This window comes from Leptonychotes weddellii, chromosome 2 (assembly GCF_054177405.1).
Source record: "Leptonychotes weddellii isolate Sample4059 chromosome 2, ASM5417740v2, whole genome shotgun sequence".
NCBI classification, from domain to species: Eukaryota; Metazoa; Chordata; class Mammalia; order Carnivora; family Phocidae; genus Leptonychotes; species Leptonychotes weddellii.
This window is the reverse complement of record NC_138370.1, coordinates 176,681,990-176,704,988: the sequence shown is the minus strand read 5'-3', so window position 1 is coordinate 176,704,988 and position 22,999 is coordinate 176,681,990. Positions and strand designations below refer to the sequence as shown.

The 22,999-nt window shown below is 58.4% G+C and overlaps 3 protein-coding genes and 1 long non-coding RNA gene across 25 annotated transcripts in view; 1 reads left to right on the top strand and 3 right to left on the bottom strand.

Moving 5' to 3' along the window:
* ADD1 (adducin 1) overlaps nt 1-13,187 on the top strand; it is an 83,046-nt gene extending 69,859 nt beyond the window's left edge. For 4 of the 11 annotated variants that reach the window (XM_081812708.1, XM_081812709.1, XM_081812707.1 and 1 more), the window contains 6 exons: nt 306-407; nt 1,067-1,156; nt 1,907-1,999; nt 6,409-6,565; nt 8,955-9,053; nt 11,305-13,187. In XM_081812708.1, the coding sequence (XP_081668834.1) occupies nt 306-407; nt 1,067-1,156; nt 1,907-1,999; nt 6,409-6,565; nt 8,955-9,053; nt 11,305-11,669 (906 nt within the window). In that variant the 3' untranslated portion in view covers nt 11,670-13,187. Of the gene's footprint in view, nt 1-305; nt 408-1,066; nt 1,157-1,906; nt 2,000-6,408; nt 6,566-8,954; nt 9,054-9,733; nt 9,769-11,304 lie in introns of those variants that run through there. The other 7 variants (XM_081812714.1, XM_081812715.1, XM_081812712.1 and 4 more) reach the window with 4 other exon arrangements.
* A 640-nt stretch (nt 13,188-13,827) lies between these two features.
* On the bottom strand, nt 13,828-17,738 carry SLC75A1 (solute carrier family 75 member 1). 12 transcript variants are annotated; one of them, XM_081812722.1, is made up of 13 exons: nt 17,602-17,738; nt 16,931-17,112; nt 16,738-16,834; nt 16,315-16,466; nt 15,917-16,075; nt 15,673-15,834; nt 15,353-15,499; nt 15,143-15,276; nt 14,851-15,070; nt 14,654-14,744; nt 14,514-14,561; nt 14,338-14,427; nt 13,828-14,199 (listed from the first exon to the last, which is right to left on the bottom strand). In XM_081812722.1, the coding sequence occupies exons 2-13, from the start codon at nt 17,102-17,104 to the stop codon at nt 14,084-14,086; spliced, it is 1,590 nt and encodes a 529-aa protein (XP_081668848.1). In that variant the 5' UTR covers nt 17,105-17,112; nt 17,602-17,738; the 3' UTR covers nt 13,828-14,083. The 12 variants fall into 12 exon arrangements, with proteins under 12 accessions (XP_081668848.1, XP_081668847.1, XP_081668850.1 ...); XM_081812721.1 differs by having other exon boundaries at nt 14,851-14,959; nt 15,353-15,461; nt 16,395-16,498; nt 17,602-17,737; XM_081812724.1 differs by having other exon boundaries at nt 15,143-15,254; nt 15,353-15,461; nt 16,395-16,498; nt 17,602-17,737.
* A 1,882-nt stretch (nt 17,739-19,620) lies between these two features.
* The window catches only part of NOP14 (NOP14 nucleolar protein), a 19,108-nt gene continuing 15,729 nt past the window's right edge, over nt 19,621-22,999 (bottom strand). Inside the window, exons 14-18 of the mRNA XM_081813181.1 lie at nt 22,884-22,996; nt 20,880-21,027; nt 20,218-20,336; nt 19,984-20,139; nt 19,621-19,780 (exon numbers count right to left, since the gene is read on the bottom strand). Coding sequence (XP_081669307.1) covers nt 19,681-19,780; nt 19,984-20,139; nt 20,218-20,336; nt 20,880-21,027; nt 22,884-22,996 — 636 coding nt within the window. The 3' untranslated portion in view covers nt 19,621-19,680. The remainder of the gene's footprint in view (nt 19,781-19,983; nt 20,140-20,217; nt 20,337-20,879; nt 21,028-22,883; nt 22,997-22,999) is intronic.
* LOC145720245 (uncharacterized) lies at nt 21,041-22,877 on the bottom strand. Its single transcript, XR_014143130.1, has 2 exons — nt 22,416-22,877; nt 21,041-22,200 (listed from the first exon to the last, which is right to left on the bottom strand). It is a non-coding gene; the product is annotated as an uncharacterized LOC145720245 (long non-coding RNA).

The following is a 22,999-nucleotide window of genomic DNA, read 5'->3' as shown; positions in this document are numbered from 1 at the left end:
CCCCCCCCCCCCCCCCCCCCCCCCGCGGAGTCACGGAGCAGAGCTCGGTTGTCAGCCTGTGCCGTGCCCGAGTTTCCCGCGGGGCGTTCTGGAGGGCGTGTGCCAGTCAGTCATGACTTGGGTTCCTATTTGCACATGCCCTGCCCCGATCCCCTTGCTGCGGTGACAGGAGGTGTGGTCATTGGTTCATTCTCTGTGATGTTCATGCATGACCAGGTGTGAGACACGGTGGACAGATTGGATGCTGTGGTGTCACATACCGTTGTCCCCATTCTGACTTCTCAAACTGTTCTTGATATTTGCAGTGGACTAAAGAGGATGGACATAGAACCTCCACCTCTGCTGTCCCTAACCTGTTTGTTCCATTGAACACTAACCCAAAAGAGGTCCAGGAGATGAGGAACAAGGTGCGTACCAGCAGCCATCAGCCCTCCGTGGAAACTGTTGCGGGCGGAGGCGGTGACGGGTGGGACAGGGTGTGGAGCGCACGTGGCTGGCGGAGGGCTTCTGCCGCCGCCGCTCTTGTAGCCGAGGCCACGTCTTTCCACTGCTTCCGCTGTCGCGCTAACAAGTGTGCTGTGTGAGCAGCAGACGTCCGGGGCCCCGTGGTTCTTGAAGTGACGCTTGCTCACAGAGCCGGGCAGAACTGGAAGCTGGAGAGCTTGTTTCCGGCGAGAACAGCCTTTGCCCCTGCGCTTCAGCGTTCGTTCACTGAGCTGTGAACGTTTGCTGTATGAGAACAGGGGCTCCCACCGTGTTCACAGTGTCACTGTATGACGGGCACATGGGGGATATTCCCCTCCACTTAACGAGTGCAGTGAGAGATCGGTGCTTACCACAGCCCTCTAGAAGGTGCAGAAAGCCAGGAGTGGCTCCGCCCACCCCCTTAGACAAGCTGGGCTGGCCCCCTCAGGCAGGCACTGTGCGCACGCGGGCCGTGAGGGGCGGGGCAGAGCAGAAGTGCGGCCTGGGTGGGGCTCTGGGGCCCCCGAGGGCAGAGTGACCCCAAGGCACAGCTGGCCTTCTCTGTACTGTTGATGTGTGTTTCTCCTTCTTGTGTCCTCAGATCCGGGAGCAGAACTTACAGGACATTAAGACGGCTGGCCCCCAGTCCCAGGTTTTGTGTGGTGTAATGATGGACAGGAGCCTCGTCCAGGTGAGAGCTCAGAATGTCTGGCGTGGGTGGGCGGTGGCGGTAATGACTGTCCACTTCAGAATTAGTCCTGAGTGGGGAGAGAGTGACGCTGTGAGGTAAGTGTTCTAGGCAACCCGTTCTCTCCGTGAAAAATCCTCACGATAAGAAATAACCCTGCCACTGTCCCTGAGGTTGTAGATTTAGCATAAGCATGCCTGAGGGCCGCGTCCCCCACCCGCGCCAGCCCTGCTCCGTGCGATGCATGCCCATGTGACGGCGGCACACAACGCCGTCTGCTTGGGGACCGGGATGTGCCCTGGTTTTAGCAGTATACCGGGGAAAATGCTAGAAGAGGGTGGGTTTGATGGACTTTTTGTTCTTGGGTATATTGCTGTCTGCAGTAAAGTGCTGCTTGGGGTAAAGTGCTTACAGAGGGTACCTGTAAATGTGGTCTCCACATTTACACGCTTTTCTGGAAAAGGACTGTACTTTGTGGCACATGGAAGATAATCGTGTAAGTAGTTATCTCTGAAAATGAAGTTGCCACCTAATGCTTTAAACACGACAGCAGGGTAGGTGACCGTTTTCCGAATTGGGCCAGCTGTGGCCCCGCTTGCGTGGTCTGTGCTCGCACGTGGCCCCACCATCACCGCTGCTGTCACGTGGCTGGCTGTCTCTGCTGCATGCCCTGGGCTGGCTCTGTCCTGTGCTCTCTGTTGATGTTTCAAAGCTGGGCCTGGTGGGCTCTGATGACTCAGTTTACTGTTGCAGGACGCACCCCTCTCTGACTGTACGGAAACAATCGAAGGGCTCGAGCTTACAGAGCAGACCTTTAGTCCTGCTAGATCTCTGTCTTTTAGAAAGGTACTCACTGCCCTGTCCTCACCTACCTCTCAGCACGCGCTGCTCTTCACCTGCCCCGTCCCTCACTGTCCTCGCTGGGCACCGTCTTAGTTACCGAAGTAGCTTTAAACCTGTCTCTGGGTTATCTGTGGGATTGCGCAGAGGTTCTTTTCTGCCTGTTCTTTCGTGAAGATATTTGGTATGAGGCTATTTTCACAACTGTCGTTACTCCACGAGGCTGCGGAGAGCGGGCCCATCTTAACGATGTGGCGCATTTCCGAAGTTCTGCACATGCCTTTGGTTGGTACATGCTTTTGGGTGTTTGTTTGCCTTTTACAAGATGCTGCTTGCAAAAGGCTCATGTGGGCAGACTGTGGGCAGTGGCGGCTCTCCTGTGTGGCCTTCTACCTATGCTTGCTCAGTTGTGACCGCACGTGCCGTGAACGTGGCAACTGGAGGTTGTATGATTGAAAGACATCATTTCAGAGGAAGGGGAAATCAATCAGACTGTTTTTTATTGTTGATGAAATATATTTCGTTTTTCCCTTCAAAAATTCTGGATAATTTTTTAAAAGTGTTTCACGGGGGAAAAAGGCATGAAAATTTGAAGCCCAGAGTTGTCATCTGTGTACATATGTACCTGACGTGGTGGAAGGAGACCTTCCGTGAGCGCTCAGGCTGCACTCCTTGCGGCCAAGGGTGGACCGCAGCTGCCTGCATGTTTTGAGTCTTAGTCACATTCATCCTGTATTCAAAGGAAATCTGAGGGGTGTTTCTTTCAATTCATACACCTCCACTGAAATGCAAGTATCATGTTAGCAATGTTCCAGTTGCCAGAAAGAAGCAGACCTGTACCAAAGACTGTATATTCCTGTGTGGAATCCCCACCATTAACACTATTTTGCATACTTACGTATTAATTCCGCGAGTCCCGTTTTCCTTATCGTTGGAATGTACTTGCAGCTGCCATTCTTGGAGGAGCTCCTCAGAGCAAAGGAGAAAGATGTACTTGTTTTGCGTCTCAGTCCTTTGGGCTGGAAGCTGTTGTGATCTTGTGAGTTCCTCGTTTTTTTTTCTCAGATGTGTGAGGGTATGCCAAGTCCATGAGCCCGGGGGCTTCCTGTGCGGAGTCCACCTGTGGCTGCCACCCTGTGGCTCCGTGGGCCAAGCCGGTTGGAACAGTCCTTGCTCGCGGTCCCTCTGGTATGGTACCGCACGTCGTGGTCTCTGCTTGCACCTGTCAGGGCTGCTGGAAGGCAGGTGGTATTGAAAGGGGGCTGTTTTGGCAGGTCCCTCACCCAGCCCCTGTTCTGGGTTTGCTCCCGTGATGTCGGACTTGGGTGTGTGCCCTGCCACTTGTGTTTCATGAAGTAGAGATGTGGGCCCCCCAGGCCAGGGGGTCAGAGTTGGTGGGAATGGGGTTCCCGGCGATCCCGGTGTCCTCCCCACAGTCTGAGCACCAAGCTCTGTGAGTGATGCGTCTGGGTGGGAGTTAGCCCAGGAAAGTGCGCCCAGCCCAGCTGAGATGCTGGTGTCCCTGTACCTGGATTCTTGATCCAGCTTGTGTTTTCTCCACCACCCTCCTCCTGGTGCTCACATTTGCACTCTTGGTCTTTTTCCCACCAACTAAGCTTATTTCATTTCTATGTTGAGAACACGATTCCACCCATGCCCTTGACCAAGGGTGTCCCCACGGCTTTTGTGTGGGGCTCAAAACACAGACTGCATTGCTCCTTCTACAAGATGGGCGCTGCTGGCCGGCAATGTCGATTTCTCTTTGAACCAGTGAAAAGGACTTTGTTAAACGTCCTAAAAATGTCCTCTTTCCAGTGAGGCAGGTGTGTAGACAATTTTTCTGTTTGAGAATCTGAGGAATGTGTGTTTGGGACCTAGGAAGTTGGAGCTTTTGGGAAGGACTTTCCTTTGCTTCCATCTGTCCCTCCCTGGCGATGGCCATTCACTCAGAGCATGTTATCTTCTGAGAGAAGAAGGAGCGGCGAGCCGTCAGCCACACCCCAATGCTCTGGTTCCAAAAGGAGTCCTGAGCTTAGCCGAGGGCTCTCTTGGCTCTGGCACTGTGCCTGCCAGCATGTAGCTTGGGGCCTTCTGGACTTTGTTACTTGTGAATCGAGCTGTTAGACGTCAGGGCAGACAAGTTTATGCTGAAGGTGGCCCAGCTCAGCCGAGGACTGTGCTGCTGGGTCTGGACACCGTGAGCCCCGTTCTCTGTGCACCTCTGTGCACACAGGCTGTGGCCCTCCCACACTTGGTGCTGTGCGGTAGAAACGTGAGGGGCCTGGGCCCACCTTGCACACTTCCATGGTGCATTTGGTGTTGAGCACCCAGAAGTGTGTGGCCCGGCACTGAGAACGTAAATTCAAATCTGAGTGGGGTTTATGGATGAAAGCCTGACGCTCGGAGAGATTGGGTCGCTAGCCATGTTTGCGTGGCTCACCAGCTGCCTCGGCCAAGTGGAGAAGCATCTGGTTTGCTTGGAGCCCCTGCTCTGTGGCTAGAAGTGAGGGAAGCTGCAAGAGCCTCCCCGTGGCCTCTGTTGGCGAGAGCAGCCACGTCACATCCTGGTTTCTCAGCCCAGGCTGCTCTGCAGGAGACCTGTTTCTCTCTGCATCCCAGGCCTTGCTCCTTTTCCTTCCCCCCAGATAACAGGCTCTCTCTGTCCCCCAGTCTGTTCAAGCCTGGGTCTTGGCAACTGCTCGCCATTGAGAATTTGGAGGAGGGAGGCAGCCCTGCTGCGCCTTGAGGGTCAGGTGTCTCAGGGCGGGAAGGGCCTTGCTGGTCCACGGGTGCCTCTGTGGCAGGTAATTCTTGATATTTTACTCATCCCTTGATTTGAACTTTTGATTTAAGTGAATTGAAACATTTCTCTCAAACCTCATGTCACCTCCTCATTTTCTCGGCAGTGATACCAGGATGCAAATGCAACTGGCCACATGGCCGTAGATTTAGGGAAACGCGCAGCTGGGCCTTAGCTGTTGTTGGCCCAGCAGGCTCCTCTCAAGGAGGCAAAACCCGGGCCCATGCACAGGAATAGGCGTCAGTGAGTAGTGAGTGGCAGGCAGGAATTCAGTACCCTGCCCTGGGGAGACAGGGCTGCTTCTGAGCGAAAGGCCACTTGACCTTGGGTCAGCATTGGTCAGAAAGAGGCCCCCCCTTGACCATCCAGGTCATCTTGAATCTTGAGGCTCTCTGAGCAAAGGTGGCCAATTCCAGCAGGTCCTTTGCTTCTCTTCCCCGGCTCTGCATCCCTGATTGATCATGGAGTGCTCTGGACTCTCCGTACCCAGCTTGCTGGACAGAAGCCCCTCAGCCCAGGTTCCCCAGCCTTTGCCAGGGCAGCAGGTGGCCCAGGTGAGCTGAATTTCCCCAGCACTCAGTCTGGCTCCGTCTCTCGTGCACATTGCTTGGGCACGGTCTCTCTCTGGTGTTCGCCCCTTACTCAGGAGGGTATGGACAGACCAGGCCTAGCGTCAAAATTTTGGATTTTCCTATCATGGGTGGTTTTTGGAAGCTCCCATTAAGTAATGGGCATGTGCGTGTGTTCTGGTTAACTTTCCCAGAAAATGAACCCAGGGCATTTGGGGGCCAACCAGGCTGGGCAGTGGGGCACAGAGCTGTGCTGGGGCAGGTGAGTGTAGGCTGGACATCACTTCACACACCCCAGAGCTGCCTCCCCCTGCCGGCTCCCTCCCTCCGGGCCTGCCTCCCCACCCCAGTGATTGCCCAGCATGGGGCTACCTCCCTTTACAGACTGGGTGCTGACTGCCATCCACCTTTGTGCTCTGCTTGCTTGCTTTTCTTTTTCTTTCCTACACATTCTCGGTTTTCCAAATTCCTCAGACAAATACTGGTATTTTGGGACTTCTTAAAAAATTTCTCAGTGTTTTGGGATAAGTTCCAGGAGCTAGTTATAAACTAAACACATAGTTAAAAGAACAGAACTTAATCTGTGAACTTAGACAGTAAGCGAATCTCCGGGCATACCTTCTCTGATTTGGAATGCTGGATGTTTTCTGATGTCGTGAAGAGGGCAGTTGACTTAAAGAGTTGGCTCTTCCATCCCTGTCAGGAAGGAGACCGCATTCTCCCTGAGGTGCTCTGTGCCCTCTGTGCCCTCTGTGCCCTCTGTGCACCTGAAACCTGAAGGACTTTCCTAGGAATTTTTTCTCCTGTTACATTTGTTTTGTACCTTCAAAATTGTGTTTCTCTGTCTCCGACCACTGGAGGCCTCAGCTCAGCCTCAACCTCAGGGCCCAGGGTGAGGCCCAGGGTGAGGCCCAGGCCAAGTCTCGGGGTTGTCTGTGTGCTCTGGGAAATCCGCCCACCCTGCCCTGCCTGCAGCCTTGCCCGGGAGGGGGGAGAGTCCCTGCGGGCAGGGCTCCCGCAGACTGGGCCTCCCTTTTTGTCTGCAGGGGGAGCTGGTGACAGCCTCCAAGGCCATCATTGAGAAGGAGTACCAGCCCCACGTCATCGTGAGCACCACGGGTCCCAACCCCTTCAACACGCTCACCGACAGAGAGCTGGAGGAGTACCGCCGGGAGGTAGAGCGGAAGCAGAAGGGCCCCGAAGGTGAGTGTGCGCGGGTCCTGGGCACGTTGGCACACTCAGCATGGGGGGTGCCTGAAGCGAGAGAAGGCGCTCTGCGAGCTCCTTTGTGCCCAAGTGGTGACTGGGGGTGATGAGGACAGTCACTTGTATGAAAGATCAGCCTTCTGTTTGGTTAAGACCAGAACGTTCTAACGTGCACATTTCCTAGTTCTGGAGGATTAGAAGGGATAACACATTTGTGAACGGTCGGCTTAGGAGGCACCTGCAAGCAGGCTATGTGGGAGACTGTGTCCGAGAGCCGGGCTGCTGTCTTTCCGCACAAACGCTAAGGGTCTTCTGGGCAGGCTGGGATTACAGGCCCGGGTGCTAGCATGTTGACCGCTCCGGCGCCCTGAGTGAAGAGTGGCCACGTGCGGGTGCAGCCTGTCTCTCTTGGTAACTGACTCACTGACCCAGGAGGTCATATTTTTGTAAAACACAGTGGGACGATTTTGCAACAATGAGAATCAGTGACTAAGAGCCAGAACCTCACGGAGGAGGTGGTTTCAAACTCTAGGTTTTGAAAAGTAGGTCCAAGAATTTGGAGAACTAACACGAGAAGCCAGCCTTCCCCTGCTTCTGCCGTGAAGGCGCACTTTCCCTGAGCACCCTTGGTTGGTTATCAGGAACACCCTGGGCACAGACACCCCCCCAGCCAGGAGGCTCATGCTGCGTCCTTAGGGCCGTAAGTTCCAGCCCTGGTCTTTGTACCGAAGCCTCGGATCCTAAGCAGGCACCACACGTCCTCCCAGCTTGCTCCCCAGGAATCAACCTTTGGAGTGGAAGTCCCACAGTGTTCCGTAGCCCTGGGGCTGTGGAGGATCGTCCAGGGAATTACATATTGCTCCTCATATAATCTCTGATTTGCCCCAATTTAGGTATTTTTTGGCCTTGTTTTAGACCAACTAACGCATTATGTAGATGCTGTTGAAATTTGAGTTGTACAGAAAACTATTGCTGAACTGTTTTCAGTGAGCGTTCCAGCATCAGGGCCTGTCACTTTCTGTTAGCTGTGCGTTAAGATTAAGACCTTGCACACATGGAGTCAGAGTGAGCCCGGTGTTTCCGTCACATTGAGCTCTACTTCTCATCGTCTCCCTTGAATGGTGTGCTCAGCCCCACAGAGAGCTTTGTGCTGTCGCCATAAGTCCCTGCCTCGGGGTGGCCCGTGGGCCCGAGCTCTTGGCCCTGTGGGCGAATCCCGGTTCCAGAGCGCACACACGTGTGTCTGCCCTTTGGGTCCTCCCAGTGTCTGGGGAATCTGTAGTACAAGAAAATGGTTTTTGAGTCAAAGCACAAGACACGCAGGGGTTTCCCTCCTCGTGAGGCTCCATGAGGAGGGATGTTTCAGCCGTTGAGTGGATGGGGCGACTGTGACCATGCTCTGTGATCACTGGGCTGTCCGCGGCAGGAGTGCCAGCTGGGGGTGCTGCCAGGAGACCCCTGCCCATGCTGGCCGTCGGCATGGGGATGCCGCACGGCAGCCCTTCCCACAGGAGGAAGGAAGCAAGCTGTGGGGCTCGGGCACCTTTCCTGGTTGAGGGAGCTCCTGGGAGATGGAAAGGCCTTTGTTCATAGACCTCTGGCTTCAGGAAGGTAGGTTGGTATCTCTAGGAGATCAGAGGCCTTGCCGGTTAGAGCTGTTTGTTCAAAATATGAGACCTAGTGATACCAAGCTGTTAATATAAAAAGTTTAAATGAGAGAAGGAGAGTTAAGGAATTAGGATTAACATTGGTATGCATATTTCCCTAAATGAGAAGTAGACTTGGAATTTTCTTGATCCTGGGTCCTAGTACCTGCAGTTTTTCCTCTGGTCCTCATCAGCATATTTTACTTCAGAAAATAAAAATACTATAATTGCCAGGTTTAAGTTATTGGTAGAAAATATTCTGCATAAAACAATGAAAACCAATGCAGTGCTCATGTGACATCCTTGAGGTGGCGAGTAGGGTGAGGGTGCCTGGGACCCTGGGCTGCTGGCTCAGCTGTGGGGGGGGGCTCCTCTCTGGAACACAGGTGGGGACACCCCGGGGGTCACCATTCACCGTGTGTCACACTGTTGGCTCTGGCAGATTCTCTCTGGAATAAGAATGGAAATCAATTTTGTATCCAAAGTCGGTTGAATCTTTGAGATTCAGATCCACACCCCAGTCACAATCGGCCTTCTTTGTCCCCTTGGAGAGATGAAGACAGCGTGGCCGTGAGCCCTCCTGGTCTCTTGGATGTACCCGAGAAAGAGAAGCTTCAGCTCTCCCCCTCAAGGCAGCCGGATGGGCAGGGCAGGAGGGCCTGCCTGCCTTTTAGGAGGGTGAAGGCTCACGATGTCTGAAGCTCTTTACCGTGTGCTTCTCACTTTCTGTCCGTCTGCAGAGAATCTGGACGAGACCAGAGAACAGAAAGAAAAGAGTCCTCCAGAGCCCCCTGCTGCCCCCCACACCCCCCCCAGCACCCCTGTCAAGCTTGAGGAAGGTGAGCTCTGGGGTGGACGTGAGCATGTGGCTGCCCTGCTGTGGGAGGGTGCATGGCCTTCTGTGGTCCGATGTCCGCCATGAGAGGTGGATTTCATGTCCTGTCCAGTGGAGGGAGAGCACCCGGGTGTCAGTAGCTGAACGGACAGTGGTGAAGGAGCGAGCATTTGTGTGGAAGCCAGCACGACACATGGTTCTGAACTGGCCCGCCTCCCTTGCTCCTGTTTTGGTTCTGTCCTGGGTCACTCGAGGCAACACATTTCGTAGTGAGACATCAGGACAAAGTGGGAGGACAGACTTGGGGGATCGGATCCCACCTTCGTTTATGATGTCAGTTTTGCCCACTGCTTACGCATTTCTCAAACCTTACTGTGTCCAGATCACCCCTCTGGAAACATCTTCCATTGTGTCTGGGCTGCAGGACCTTGTGTGACCTGCCATCGTAGTCAGTCCATGCAGAGTGCTGGCCTCCACTGGCCTCTCAGACCACCCACTGCGTGTCTGTCCCTTGGTCCTACATGTCGTGCTTCCCGTGCCTGTGGGGAGCCTGTGGCTCGCCTTCCTCCCCCGTTTGTCCCCAAGAATGGCTCAGCCATTCTTCTTCTATAACCCAGTGGCTGTGACTGAATGCCTAGATTCTCTCCCTGTGCTTTTCTCTTCCTGTGGCTGCGTTACAAACAGGAGTTGGATGTGCTAAAGAGTACCTGTTACCATAGTAAGTACCGCCCTCGTCTGGCCCTCTGCCGTTTAACCAGTGGTCCCTGTGCTTTGCCTCATTCTCCTGCTTCTTTGTTGCTTACGAAGTTCTGTTCTCTGTTTATTCAAAATAAAAATAGAGTCCCTGCCCCCCCCCCCCAACTCCGCCTTTCTTGTACTCAGTTCCTTCCACCTAGGCAGTGGCATCTTGGCAGGGCTCTGTGGCCGGAGAGCTAGGTGGTGGCAGCCTGCCCTGGGGGCTCCCCGGGACCGAGGCGGTGCTGCTCAGGGCCCTGTGGGTTTCAGGAGTTCCAGAGCCGTCCTGTGGTCCTGCTCAGCTTGTGATTGCTCGGCGGCATCAGACACACATCAGACTAGGTTCAGGCAGGGGGAGGATTTTGCCTCGTGCTGCATGCCGGTCGCTTCTGTTGGGATCTTGGCTTAAGCTGAGCACTTAAGCGTAATTGGGGATGGGGCAGGAGACTCTGGTGCTGTATTTAATGTGACATCTGGTCACATGGTAAAGTTCCCGGAGGCACCCACAGGCCACCTCTGCATGCTCTGTAGGGTGAACGCTAACTTCCTCCTGTCCCCCTAAGTAAGGACATTTAATTGTCCCGGGATAGAAGGTGGCTCAGGGGTCAGCTGGGGCGGCCCCAGCCTCCCAGAGCTGAAGCACTAAGTGTTTGGGGCCCAGAGCCTCCCACGGCTGCACCTCACCCACACTCAGCCCTGAGTCCCCCCTGACGCAGGCCTTGGTTTCTCTGTACTAAATGGTTTAGTGTTGCCTAAGCAGCAAGTCGCTCGTAACTCTGTAGGATGTTATAAAACTCTGCAAAACTGGTTTCCCCCCGGTCAGAGTCTGCATAGAGATTTGATGATGGGACCTTCCCCAGAAACCCACCCTCGGGCTGTGTCTTTACAGCGAGTTACCTTTTGCCCTTTCATGTTCCCATGTTCGAATGCTGAAGCTGGCCAGGTTTTTGCCCCTGTCCCTTACCTTACAGTTCTTCTCTTTTCTTTCATTCTCCAGCCTACAATGGCTTTGTTTTGTTTGATGTTGATAGTGCCCATGGGGTCTGGGAGTTAACCATGGTTTTCCATGGTTTTCTTCTTGGGGGAGACCAGGTGTTGTGGACCCAAATTTAGGCCTAATTTCAGGACTACTAATATGTGCCCTTAGGGTTCTAGAACAGACTGTTGGCGTGTTAAACGTGGAACATGGTCCTAGTGCAGTGCCGTCAGCTCGCCCAGCTCTCTGACTGGGGCCCGAGGTCCCAGGACGGCGTCTGGGTCTGTCAGCACACTGTCCACGAGGAGGAGCTGAACCCCCCACCCCCACCCCCCTGCGAGGTTGCGTCTTCATTTTGTACCCTGAGCCACATCCAACCTTGAAGTAGAGTAGACCTGATTTAAAGTTTCTTGTTTTCGTGTCGGTAAAAGCCCCTAGAGCCCAGCCCCGTGGCCGTCTTGGTGCGGGCGCTGCCTCTCTCGGGGCGCCCCGCTCAGGTCCGGTGGCTGCTCTTCAGCACTGTCTCTCGTCCCCCACCCACCAGACCTGCCGCAGGAGCCCACCTCTGGAGAGGACAGTGATGCTGCCACCTTCAAGCCGACTCTCCCTGACCTGTCCCCTGATGAGCCTTCAGAAGCGCTTGGCTTCCCCACGTTGGAGGAGGAGGAGGAGGGGGGGGGGCTCGGTGAAGCCCACGAGCCTCCCAGCCCCGCCAGGTCCCCCGTGGCGGCCAGCCCTGAGCCAGCCTCCGCCCAGGTGGCAGAAGAGGCCACCTCCCCAGCTGCAGAGGAGGGGGCTGCCGTGGACCCTGGCAGCGATGGGTCTCCGGGCAAGTCCCCTTCTAAGAAGAAGAAGAAATTCCGCACCCCCTCCTTTCTGAAGAAGAGCAAGAAGAGGAGTGACTCCTGAAGGCCCGTCCTGCACACACCGAAGCCACCAGACTGCCCCCGATTGCGTCTCGTGTCCTGTCTTCCTGTGTCATGGAATGCAAAAAGCCCATCCCTCCTCATAGCTAGAGCTCCCCTCATGGTGTGACCAAATCCCCACGTAGCCCGGTGCTAACCTCGTGTGCGCCTGCAGCGGGCCTCAGCCTCGAGGGCTGGGGGGGACACGTCTCTGCGGCCCCTCTGCCTCCACCCGCCCTGCCTGGGCTAGCACCCCGCGGGCGCGCTCTCCCCCGGGGGCGGTCCGTCCTGGTTCTGGCCGGACAGTTGGAGGCCTGGCGACTCTGGCCTTGCCCTCCCTCTCCTCCTGTCGTGCAGTCCCCCATGCTGTGTGTCTGCTAGGCTCCTCTTCACCCCCACGTCTCAGGTGACTGAATCAGACTTGGAGCTTCCTGCTGGCATTACCTGCTTCGTGATCTCACTTGGGTTGTAGCTACAGAACCTCAGTCCTGTGCGAGCACTCCTGTGCCTGCCGGCGGCCCCGGGCACCCTGATGGCCTCTGAGAGCCGGGGACCCAGCAGCAGAGGGGCCTGCGTACACCCCATGTGCCCTGTGCATGGTCTGATGGCCCTGAGGCCAGAAACGGGGTTCAGAGGCCCCCACTTTCTTACTGGGGTCTCTAGATTACTGTCATAGAGAAGATACATTAAGAGGGGGAAGAGTCCTTTCTAGAATTTTCCTTCAGCAGGTTTGTAATTCACCCTCCATCTTTGACCATGAACAGGAACAGGCCACTTTTTGCTTTAGTTTTCTCGCTCTACCTCCGCACAGTGCAGCAGAGCGTGGCTCGCTGTACGGGAGGGTTTGGAACTGGGAGGGATCGCCTCTTACTTTAACTCAGCCTGAAAGGTACCCGGTTTTGGTAAAAGGTAGCTCAAGGTAGAAGGGGACCCAGCGGTCCCTCCCTCACTTTTCACACTCCTCCTTTGTGGAGCCAGGCCTGGCTTTCCTTCTGGGACATCGTAAATTTTCATTGAGATTCCTGAAAAATCACGTGCAGCTGCTTAGCAGGAACTAGTGGGGGACCCATTCCAGGGGCCGCCCGGTGCCGGCCTGGCTGGGTGCCGGCTCGCCTCCTCCCCAGAAGCGGGGAGGGGCCCCTGGTGGACCTGGTGCCAGAGCCGGGCTAGGGTCCCACACTCCTGACCCCAAGCAGGACCTGAGGCCGGCTGCATGGCGCTGGCCGCTGCTTCGAGCTTCTGGAGATGTGCTTTCTCCAGTGTATCGTTTTGTTGCCTCTGTGGTGTTCGGGTTCTCTGCCCTCGCCCCGTCCTTCAGTTAACCACCGATTCTAGCCCTTCCTTTTGTCGCACATACGCAATGACTTTCATTTCACTTTTGTAGTTTATTTTAACTCTTTGTATCACAACATGAAGTTTAGTCGTATATATGGACACAGGCTTGGGAGGATGGGTCCTGCGTCCTTCACTGTAACATGTTTTCTTCACAAATAAAATTCTTGAAGCAGTTTCCTTGTCTAAACTTGGGAAGCAGTTTTGCACTTCAATTCCTTCCCTTTGCTCCTTTAATCCCAAAAAGAGATCCCCAAGTTTTGTTTTGTTTTTTTTTTTTAAGATTTATTTGAGAGGCACAGTGTGGGCGTGTGGGGGGGAGGGGCAGAGGGGGAGAGACTCTCTAGCAGCCTCCCCCCCTCCCCCGGCCCGAGCGCAGAGCCCCACGAAAGGGGCAGATCCCGTGACCCTGAGATCATGACTGGAGCTGAAATCAGGAGTCGGACGCTCAACCGACGGAGCCCCCCAGGCGCCCCCCAAGTGTTTATTTATTTCTTGATCACTGTTGCTTTGCACTGGGGAGGACCCTTTAGCCACAGGCTGGGGCGGGACGTGTGATGGGGAGACTCTGGCACAGGGGCCCCTCCTCCCTGGTCGGCCAGGGTGCAGGGCACAGCCCGGGTATGGCCCAGCATGTGCCGAGCCCAGGCTTGGAGGGCCCTGCGTCCACGTTCTGTCCTCAGTCTTGTGCAGAATGACAGCCGACTCGGGAAGAGCCTGGGACGCTTCTGCTCAGTGCAGCTCTAGAGCCTTCAGCTTAAGTTGCTGCTTCTGGTGCCTGAGGGTGGGGGGTGGCGAGGCATGGCGGTGTACTGGAGAGAGGCACTGGATATAAAATAGCTGCTTTATTTTGTCATTCAGAGGCCTGGCTGACACTGTCACTGAGAGAGAAGCCAACAGAAAGCCTGGAAGGGTTTGGAGTCACTGCCCCCAGCCTGACAGGGCCGTCCATACCTAGGGAGGGGCTGTGAGTGTCTCGGGCCCTCTGGGGCTGCAGGCCCTGGGCTGTCCTGGGCTGGGCCCAGGGGGAGGGCGGGTCCCCGGCCCAGGCCTCCTCTCCCCCAGCTCGGGGCGGGGCTGGCTCAGCTACTCGGCCTTGAGTGCGTGGGCTGGAGGCCTCAGATTCCACAGGAGCAGGAGGGGGAGCAGGAAGAGGCCAGAGCACACGGTGAAGCAGACCCTGGCCCCCGCCAGCCAGTACACTGTGGAGAGACAGCCTGAGCCGTGACGCAGGCCCACCCTGTCCCTGCCGCCCCTCGGCCCCAGGATGGCAGCAGCACGCCCCCCCGCCACCGGGCCAGTAGCTCCCAGGCCTGGCCCGGCAGCCCCGGGGCCCTCACCTGAGGCAGCCACCATGGGTCCCACCGCCCTGGCCAGGGCGCCCAGGCTCCGCAGGGTGCCCATGATCGTGCCCTTCTGCCTGGGCGAGCCTTAGGGGGAGAAGGGGAGGAGGCCATCAGGTGCCTGCAGGCCTCCTCCCACCTGGGGGGCCTCCAGCAGCAGAAGGGCGTCTTACCAAAGTTGGCAACCACAGAGGACAGGCAGGGCACCACGACTGCGGCAGCTGGTGGGAGACACCAGGGAGGGCTGTGACCCAGGATTCCTGGCTCCCGGCTCCCTGCTGCTCCTGCCCTGGCCCTGGGAAGACCCACTCACCGAAGGAGTACAGCAGCAACCCCAAGCCCAGCACAGGCAGCGTGAGCCCCCAGCCGATGAGGAGGAAGGCGGGCACGAGCAGCAGGATGGCCTGCGGGGGGGCACAGCAGAGCTCAGGACCCACCCCTGCTGTTTCCACAGGGCTCAGGACACAGCCTGCCCCCCTTACCCACCACTTCCTTGGAGGAGCCCCATACCCGCTTCACAGCTGCAATCTCCCCGCCAGGGCTGATCCTCCGCGCGTAGGCACCCTGCACGGTGGCCATGGTGAGGCCGATGAAGAAAAACATCTTTCCCTGCTGCAGGCTGGGAGCGGGGGAGCTGTGAGTGCCTCGCCCCTGCTCCCCGTGGCCAAACCAGGGAGCCAGGGTGACAGCTGGTTCTCCACGGTCCGCCAAGCCAGGGTGGGAGTCAGCCCTGAAGTCGGGGGGGGGGTCAGGCTCGGGAGACGGCAGGGAGTTCCCAGGCCAGGTCCTGCGAGGGGCCTACCTGCTGAACTGGAAGCGCTGATGGGCAAGGAAGCTCAGGGTGTACTCCAGGCCCGAGAACAGGAAGAGGTAGAGGAAATACACCAGGCCCAGGCGGCGAAGGCTCCCAAGTCCTGGGGAGCAGTGGGGAAGGGGCTGACGATAGCTGGGGGAGGCCTGGGCAGCTGGAGGAAGCCATGGTCCCACCCTCAAGAGGGGGGTGGCTCCTTACTGTCTCCAGCAGGTGGGTCCTGGCCGCGGGCCACGGCCGAGAAACGGAGCAGGGCCAGGGGGCTGAGCAGATCCACAGCGGCTCGGAACCCGGGGGTGATGGAGGGTGCCTGGGGCGGGGGCAGGACTGGAGGGGCCTGCCAGGAGGCTGGGGAGGGGCATGACCTGAACCTGCCCTGGCCTCCAGTCCCCCTGCCGGGCCCTAGAGGCCGGGGCACCAGGAGAGGACAGTCCGGCATCCCCTGGCATCCCTGCACGCCCACAGAACTGAGCCCCCAGCCCCGGGACCTCTCATTGGTTTCTTCCCGGGTCCCCTCTTACCCGCTTCTCTGGGGGCAGGGTCTCCGGCAGGAAGCAGAAAATAAACAGCAGGTCGGAGGCAGCGAAGAGCAGGGCGAGCCAGGGTACCGTCTCCGCGGGCAGGGAGGCACCCAGCATGGGGCCCAGGGTGAAGCCCAGGGAGAAGGCCACACCGATGACTGCCTGGGGAGAAAGCCACCTGAGCCCCGCAGGAAGGCCCAGCCAAGGAATCCCCAGCTGCTCATCCTCCATCACCTGCACGCACCATGCCTCGGCTGCGGGCGGAAGGTGTGCCCAGGTCAGCTACGATGGCCGTGGAGAGGCTGACGTTCCCCTTGCTGATGCCCCCAATCACCCTGGAGGCCAGGAAGGCTGCGAAGCTCCTCGAAGCAGCCCACACGGCATACGAGGTGGCCAGACCTGCCTGCCTCAGGGTGGGGTACACAGGGCAGGTATGGTCACCTGAGGCCACGAGGGGCCCAGAGTTGGGCCGACCCCACCCAGGTAACACCTTGGGGGCCTGGCCCTGTTCTGGAGCATCAAGGTCCACTTACGTTCCCAATGTCCACACAGGTGGCAGGGGCAGCTCTGGGAAAGCCTGGCTGGGCCACGGGAACCACCACCCGCTCAAGCACCCCACCCAGGGGGCAATGAGGGGCTCACAGCCAACCCCCTTTCTCCCCAGAGGGCTGCCGGGCGGGCGAGAGGAAGCCACACATTCCCACGCCTCGGGCGCCCTGTACCAGGGATAGCAGCATCACCGGGCGCCTCCCCAGACAGTCCGAGACCGCCCCCGTGAGTGGTGCCAAGAGGAACTGCAGGAAGGAGAAGACCGAGCCAATCAGACCTGGAGGAGACAGAGGTTTTGGTTACCACGACTCAGTCTGTCCCCAAGGGTCTGATCGCGCCGGGTGGGCGCTGCACTCCCAAGCCTTGGGCCTCCGGCTGAGGCGCCCTGACCACCAGTGGACGCTGCACTTGGAGAGGGGCAGACCGCGCCCAGCAGCAGGAAGGCGGGGACAGGGACTGGGGTTGACTGGAGTCCAGACCCCGTCACAGGGCCCAGCACGGGGCGGGTTGCCATACCTCCGAACAGGACGCTGTTGTACCTCTTCTCGGCTGGCATCCTGATCGCTGCGGCAAACCAGTCCACGCCTCGCTGCCACGAGCCATACAGGGGGTCCTGGGGAACACGGAAGTGTGACAAGGGTGGGGGGCGTGGGCAGCCATCGTGGGGGGAGTCACGCGCCTCTGGACAGGGACATGGGGGCGGTCTCACGTGGGCACGGCCGTGGCTCTCCAGCAGCCCTGGCAGCAGGGGCAGGAGCAGAGTGAAGGCCAGGAGGTCCAGCAGGAGGCCGAGGAAGACCACAGTGATCACGCGCGTCTCCTGCGCCGTCTGTTGGCGGATGGGTGGGCGCGGGGTGCAGCTCCCTCCGGCTCCCCAGCCCATGGTCCCGCCTGGCTGAGAGTGTGGCAGGTCTGCATGAGGCCACCTCTGGGTACCTGAGCGCCGGATGCCTACCCTCCACAGGGGTCCCTCTGTGCGCCCTCCCCCCGAGCCCGGGTGCAGGAAACTGCGGCTGCGGGGTTGCGCCAAGAAACCGCAGCCACTGATGCCAACCGTCGCCAGGGGCCGGATGGGGGCATCGCGGCCCCGGGCACCATCCCACCCCACGCGGCCACCCCACGTCCTCGTGAGGAGCGGGCGGGGAAACTGAGGCCCCGGCGGCGTCCCTGCGGCCCGAACACGATCCCCTCCCAGGAGCCGGAACCCCGGCCTCCACCCGCCCCCCGGGACCTCGGCCCCCCGATCTCCGCGCCGCCCCCCCCACCCCGCCTCGCCCGGAATCCCAGACCTGGCCCCCACCCGGGACCCCGCCCCGCCCCGGCTCGCCTCCTGGGCGGGGCAGTGGGGCGCGCACTGGGGCTGCCCCGCCCTGCACTTGCCGCGGCCGCGCGCTCGGGTTGGACGGACGGACACGGACACACGGACAGATGGACGGATGCGGAATGGACGGCCCGGCCCGCTGCCAGGGGCGGGGCGCACGCCGACCACGCCCCCTCCCCGCCCCGGAAGTGTGGACGAAGGCCTGCTTCCTCTTCCGGCCGGCGGTCGCTGTGTGCAGGCTGGTCTTGGGGAGCCGCGGGCCCTCTTCCTGCAGGGCCGTCAGCGCACGCGGGCGCCAGAGTCCCTTCCCGCCGTCCAGGCGCACTCGCGGAGCCCAGGTGGTGCGGGGCGCTGCGCCCTGGAGGGCCGGGTGATGCGGGCCAGCCCCGACCCCCTCCGGCCAGCGGGCGCCTCCGACGTGCCGGCGCGCGGCTGGGACCGCACACACTTGGGCCCCGGGGCAGGTGGGTGAGGGGTAGGGGGCCCCCCGCTGGCCTCTCCTGCCGCCGGCCTGGCCCCGGGCCGCGGAGGCCCTCACCTCCTCCCTCCTCCTTCCTCCCACCCCCCCGCCCCCCTCCTGCTCTCCCTCCTCACCTCCGCATCTCTGCCCTCCTCCCTCCCACCTCCTGGCTTCCAAGGTTCCTGAGACTCTGGCCAACCTTAACCAGAAAGTAACGGCAAGTTTGGTAAATGTGGTTAGGTTTCCATGTTGGTGTGTGTCCACAGCCCACCTTGTCAACTTGGCACGCATACCCCCTCTTTACACCATATTAAAATCCCAAATAAAGATAATCGCAGTCACACTCTGCCTGATCGAGGCAAGGAGTCTACCTCTAACCCAAACCAGTCAGCTTTCTCCAAAGGACGGGTCTGGGTCATGTTCATTTTCTTCCAGCTGAGCCATGCTGTCCCTTCGGTAGCCTGTGGCCTCCACGCCTGAGGCTTTGGCCCCGGCCCCGTTAACGTCCTTAGATGGTGGGGGTGGCGGCAGAAGGGCAGAGCTGGGAATACGTATGCAGAATTCATCAGAACTGCTCAGGACAGCCCTCCTCCTGGGCCAGGTGGGTCCCAGCTGGGTTTCATACCTTCTTCCATCATTCTATATACTCCCCTCTGCAAGGGATGGAGGCAGGGCTGTGATGGACCAGCCGCACAGATGTATTTCCAAGAATTACGTCTGGAGTGGGGTTGGGGAGAGGCCCAGGGTGGGCAGAGTGGGGTATGTTCCGGTGATACGTGATCCAGAGCTGGGGCATTATGGGCTAGTGGTGGGCACATTCCATCCCCATGGGACTGACGAGCAAGGCCTCCGCCCAAAAGCCCAGCACCTGACTTGGTCTCCCTTTCCTGGGGCGGTCGGGCGAGAGTCCTGGGTCCAGGGACTTGGGGAATTAAAGTAGCAACAGCTGTGTAACGGCAAAGGCTGTGTGGGATCAGCAGGCCAGGCCTCCCCAGCCGAGAGGGTGTGACAGGGCCTGTGGATTTGGGGAGCCACACACCAGGCAAGTGGGTCTCCGACGAGCCTAGGGGAGGCTGGCTGAGTGTTCCCGCGTCTCACGCCCAAGCCCAAGGCTAATCTGGGCAAGCATGGCTTGAGTTCCACGCGCCCGCAGGGACACTGGCCCCATGCTCCGCGTCCTGACTTCCAACACCCCCCAACTTGTCCGAGATCAAAGTCCCTGTTCTCCCCACCACCGTCAGGTCACCCTGTCCCTTGGCCCCCACATCCATTCTGGCCAGGCCTCCGATCCCTCTGCAGTCACTGCTATGGCTGGCTGTGTGACCTCAGGGACCGGCTGCTTGGGCACCGGGGCCACCATGCAGGGCCGGTCAGTGCGCCGCAGGCTGTGTGACGTCGGCCTCCAGCGCCAGCCCGGGGAGGGCTGGGCCTCCGCGCTGGGCCCCACGTTGCCTGCCTCATCGGATGGTACCGAGCAGAACGCATCCTCGCCCTCAGTCCCAAACCTTGTGATTAAGGGGGGCGCGTCTGCAGGGGATGGAGCAGAAGCCCCCGCTCGCTGGCGAGGCCTGGCTCCCCCGGAGGCCCAGGGGCCGGAGCGCAGGGAGGAGCCCGGGCGCACGGGAAGGCGGCCTTTATTACGTTCAGTGCACAGCACCTCCCTGCCCTGTCTGGGAAACTATTTTTTGAACTTTTTCCTCTTCAGAGCCTTCCATTCACCTTCCTGTGTGGCCAGGCTGTTAAAAAGCTGTTTCACTTTTCGCTTTCTTTCCGCATCCCTTAAAAAAAAAAAAAAAGAAAAAACCCCATTTTTACATCAGCTTTTGCCCTTTTCCCTACGTGACCCAGTAGCAGCTCGCATCCACGCGGGCCAGCGCACACGGAGCGGCAGGAAACGCGCCTGCCCAGGCCCCGGGGCCGGCAGTCACTCACGGGGACCCGGCCCGACCCCCCGGCAGCCCCGGCCACCACCGCCGCTCACCGTTCCAGGGTCTCCGAGAGCTGCATTCGAGCCAGGAACTGATTGTCCCTACGGATCTCCCGGACGGCTCCTTTAAATTCACGCTTGTGTTTGTGGATCAGTCTCTTTCTCTCCTGTTCCTCCTTGCTGCTTCCCTGCTTCTTCCCGAACTCGAGGCTGAGGGGGAAAGCCAGTGTCAGGTCCAGCCCGCCCGCCTCCCCGCCCCCACCCCCGCCGCCCGACCCCGACACGCACACTCTGACCAGCCGGGGGGTGAAGAGCTTCAGCGGCAGCGGCTTGCTCTTCTCACACACCAGCGGCCGGCAGCACTGCTCGTGCTTTTCCACGTCGGCCAGCGCGCTCCGGCACAGCTCCTGAAACCCGGGGCACGCTGAGGCTGCAGCAGGCTCGCCCGGCATGGGGCCTGGGGCCCAGGGCCGCCTCTGCTAAACGGGGGCACAGCCGAGGGAGCCCCACCGCCGTGCGGACAGGGGTGGGGGGCCTGCGCATGGGACAGCTCACAGCCTTGTGCACCCTTCCCGCTGGCAGGACGACAGACGCCTGAGACCCTTCTAGAAGGTTCCCTGGGCACTCAGGAGTGCTTGGGCATCCAGCAGACACCATGGAATCTCCTTCCCCAGAGAAACTGGTCACAATGGGCCTGAGTGACCCACCCCTATGGACACACACGGGAGCGCCTTCACTGTAGCCCCGGCGGCTGGGGGGAGGGGGCACACCACGGGCACCGAGCAAGACCCCGTGCAGGAGAACGGTCACTTCTCCTAAGTCATCCCACTACTGTCATTTCCCAGGGCTGTTTCTAGAGCTGCACCTCTAGACAAGCTCGCCCACTAGCCTGCTGCCTCTCACAGAGGCGGCCGAGCCTGCGCAGAGGGCCGCATGGTGGGAGGCCTCACCTGGAGCTCCGGGGGGCGACTGCCGTCGGCCAGGTGCTCCGTCAGCAGGGCTCCGAGCGGCCTCATGATGGTCTGGAAGGACGGCAGTGGGCCGTAGAGTAGCACGCAGCGCTTCACCAAGGCCAGACACACGGCCAGGCAGGACAGTCTGCAAGGGGGCAACACCCAGCTTCAGGGCCAGAGGCAGGAAGGGGTCCAGCTCATTCGGTTCGGTCACTGCCAGTGTCCATCCTCTCGGCAAAAACTAAAATCTCCAGCCCACAGCTCTGAAAAACCCAACAGGGGCTGGAGTCCACGTCCAGCGTGGCAGCGGGTGGGACAGATGCCCCGTGTCCCTGAGCACAGAGGGTCACTGTGGGAAATGCAGCAGCAACTTGAAAATGAGTGGCTCCACTTTAGTTTTTAAATGACTATTTGCAAAATCAAGCCGACATTATCTTGAAAAATAATACACGTTCTGGGAAAGTTTTTTCTCTTTTCACGGACCTGCCCAGACATTTCCCGGGGAAGACCTGCAGATGGCCAGATGCTCAGCAGCACTCCTCTTCAGGGAAATGCCAATCAAAACCACATGGAGTTAACACCTCTTACCCAGGAGAATGGCTACTGTTAAAAAAATAAATGCTGGGAGGACACGGAGAAACTGGCAGGGATTCAACAGTGGGGGGGGGGTCCTCAAAACCACGAAACCTAAAACTACTGTACGACCCAGCAATTCTGCTTCTACGTATATACCCAAAAGAATTAACAGAAGGGCCTCGATGAGATGCCGGCACCCCCATGTTCACGGCAGCATCATGCACAGCAGCTGAGACAGGGAAGCACCCCAGTGTCCGTGGACGGGTGGACAGATGGATGAACAAAACGTAGTCCATCCACACGATGGAATGTTATCCAGCCTTAAACAGGAAGGACATTCTGACACCTGCCACCACGTGGATGCACTTGGAGGACATGATGCTATAAAGTGAAATATGCGAGCCAGAGAGGACAGACACTGTGACCCCACTTCTAGGAGGTCCCCGGAGGAGCCAGATGCTGCAGACAAGGCAGACTGGCAGGGTGGGGCGCCAGGGCTGGGGAGTGAATGTGTGGTGGGTACACAACTTGTCTTACAAATGGGGACTTCTGGGGGTGAAAGGAGGTGGTGGCTGTACCAGGATGTAAACGTACCGAATTCCACTCAACTGTTGGCCTCACTGATGAAGACGGTAAACTTTCTGTTGTGTATTTTACAACAAAAGGATATTTCAAATCCATACTTTTAAAAAATCAGAGAACAGAAGGACGTCTAATAAAAAGCCCCAGGGCGCCTGGGTGGCTCAGTTGGTTAAGCGACTGCCTTCGGCTCAGGTCATGATCCTGGAGTCCCGGGATCGAGTCCCACATCGGGCTCCCTGCTCGGCGGGGAGTCTGCTTCTCCCTCTGACCCTCCTCCCTCTCATGCTCTCTGTCTGTCATTCTCTCTCTCAAATAAATAAATAAAATCTTAAAAAAAAAAATAAATAAATAAAAAGCCCCAGCCCTCCTGTGCACTGAATGTGTGTGTCCCCCCAGTTCACATGCTGAAACCCAATCCCCAGTGTGATGGTGTCTGGAGGGGAGTTCTCAGATCCACGAACATGAGCTGTTTTCTTGCACTTTGTCTTCCTTAACAGCGTCCACGATGTTTTGTCTCAATTATCCTTCCCTCCTTGGTTTTCAATTCCCATGTTCTATTCTTTTTGATGCTGTTGTAAACGGAATTTTTTAATTTCCTTTTCAATTGTTCAGTGCATATAGAAACGCAAGTGATTTTTTGTTGACTTTGTATTCTGCTACTTCACTGAATTAGTTTATGAGATCTAACAGCTCTTTTGTAGAGTCTTTAGGATTTCCCTCATATAAGATCGTACCATCTGCGGAGTGACACTGGATGCGTCCTCACGGGTCCCAGCTGTGTCTGGTTCCAGGCTGGCCCGGCACTGAGCACGCCCTCCCTGGCGCCCCAAGCCCCCCGCCTACCTGGTGTGGTTGGCCTCTGTCTTAGTCTGGCCCTTCAGTCCACCGGCCCAGCCGAGGGACAGGCCTCTCCTCTGCCATGTGGCTGTGTCCTCTTGGTCAGAAACCACGAGCAACTC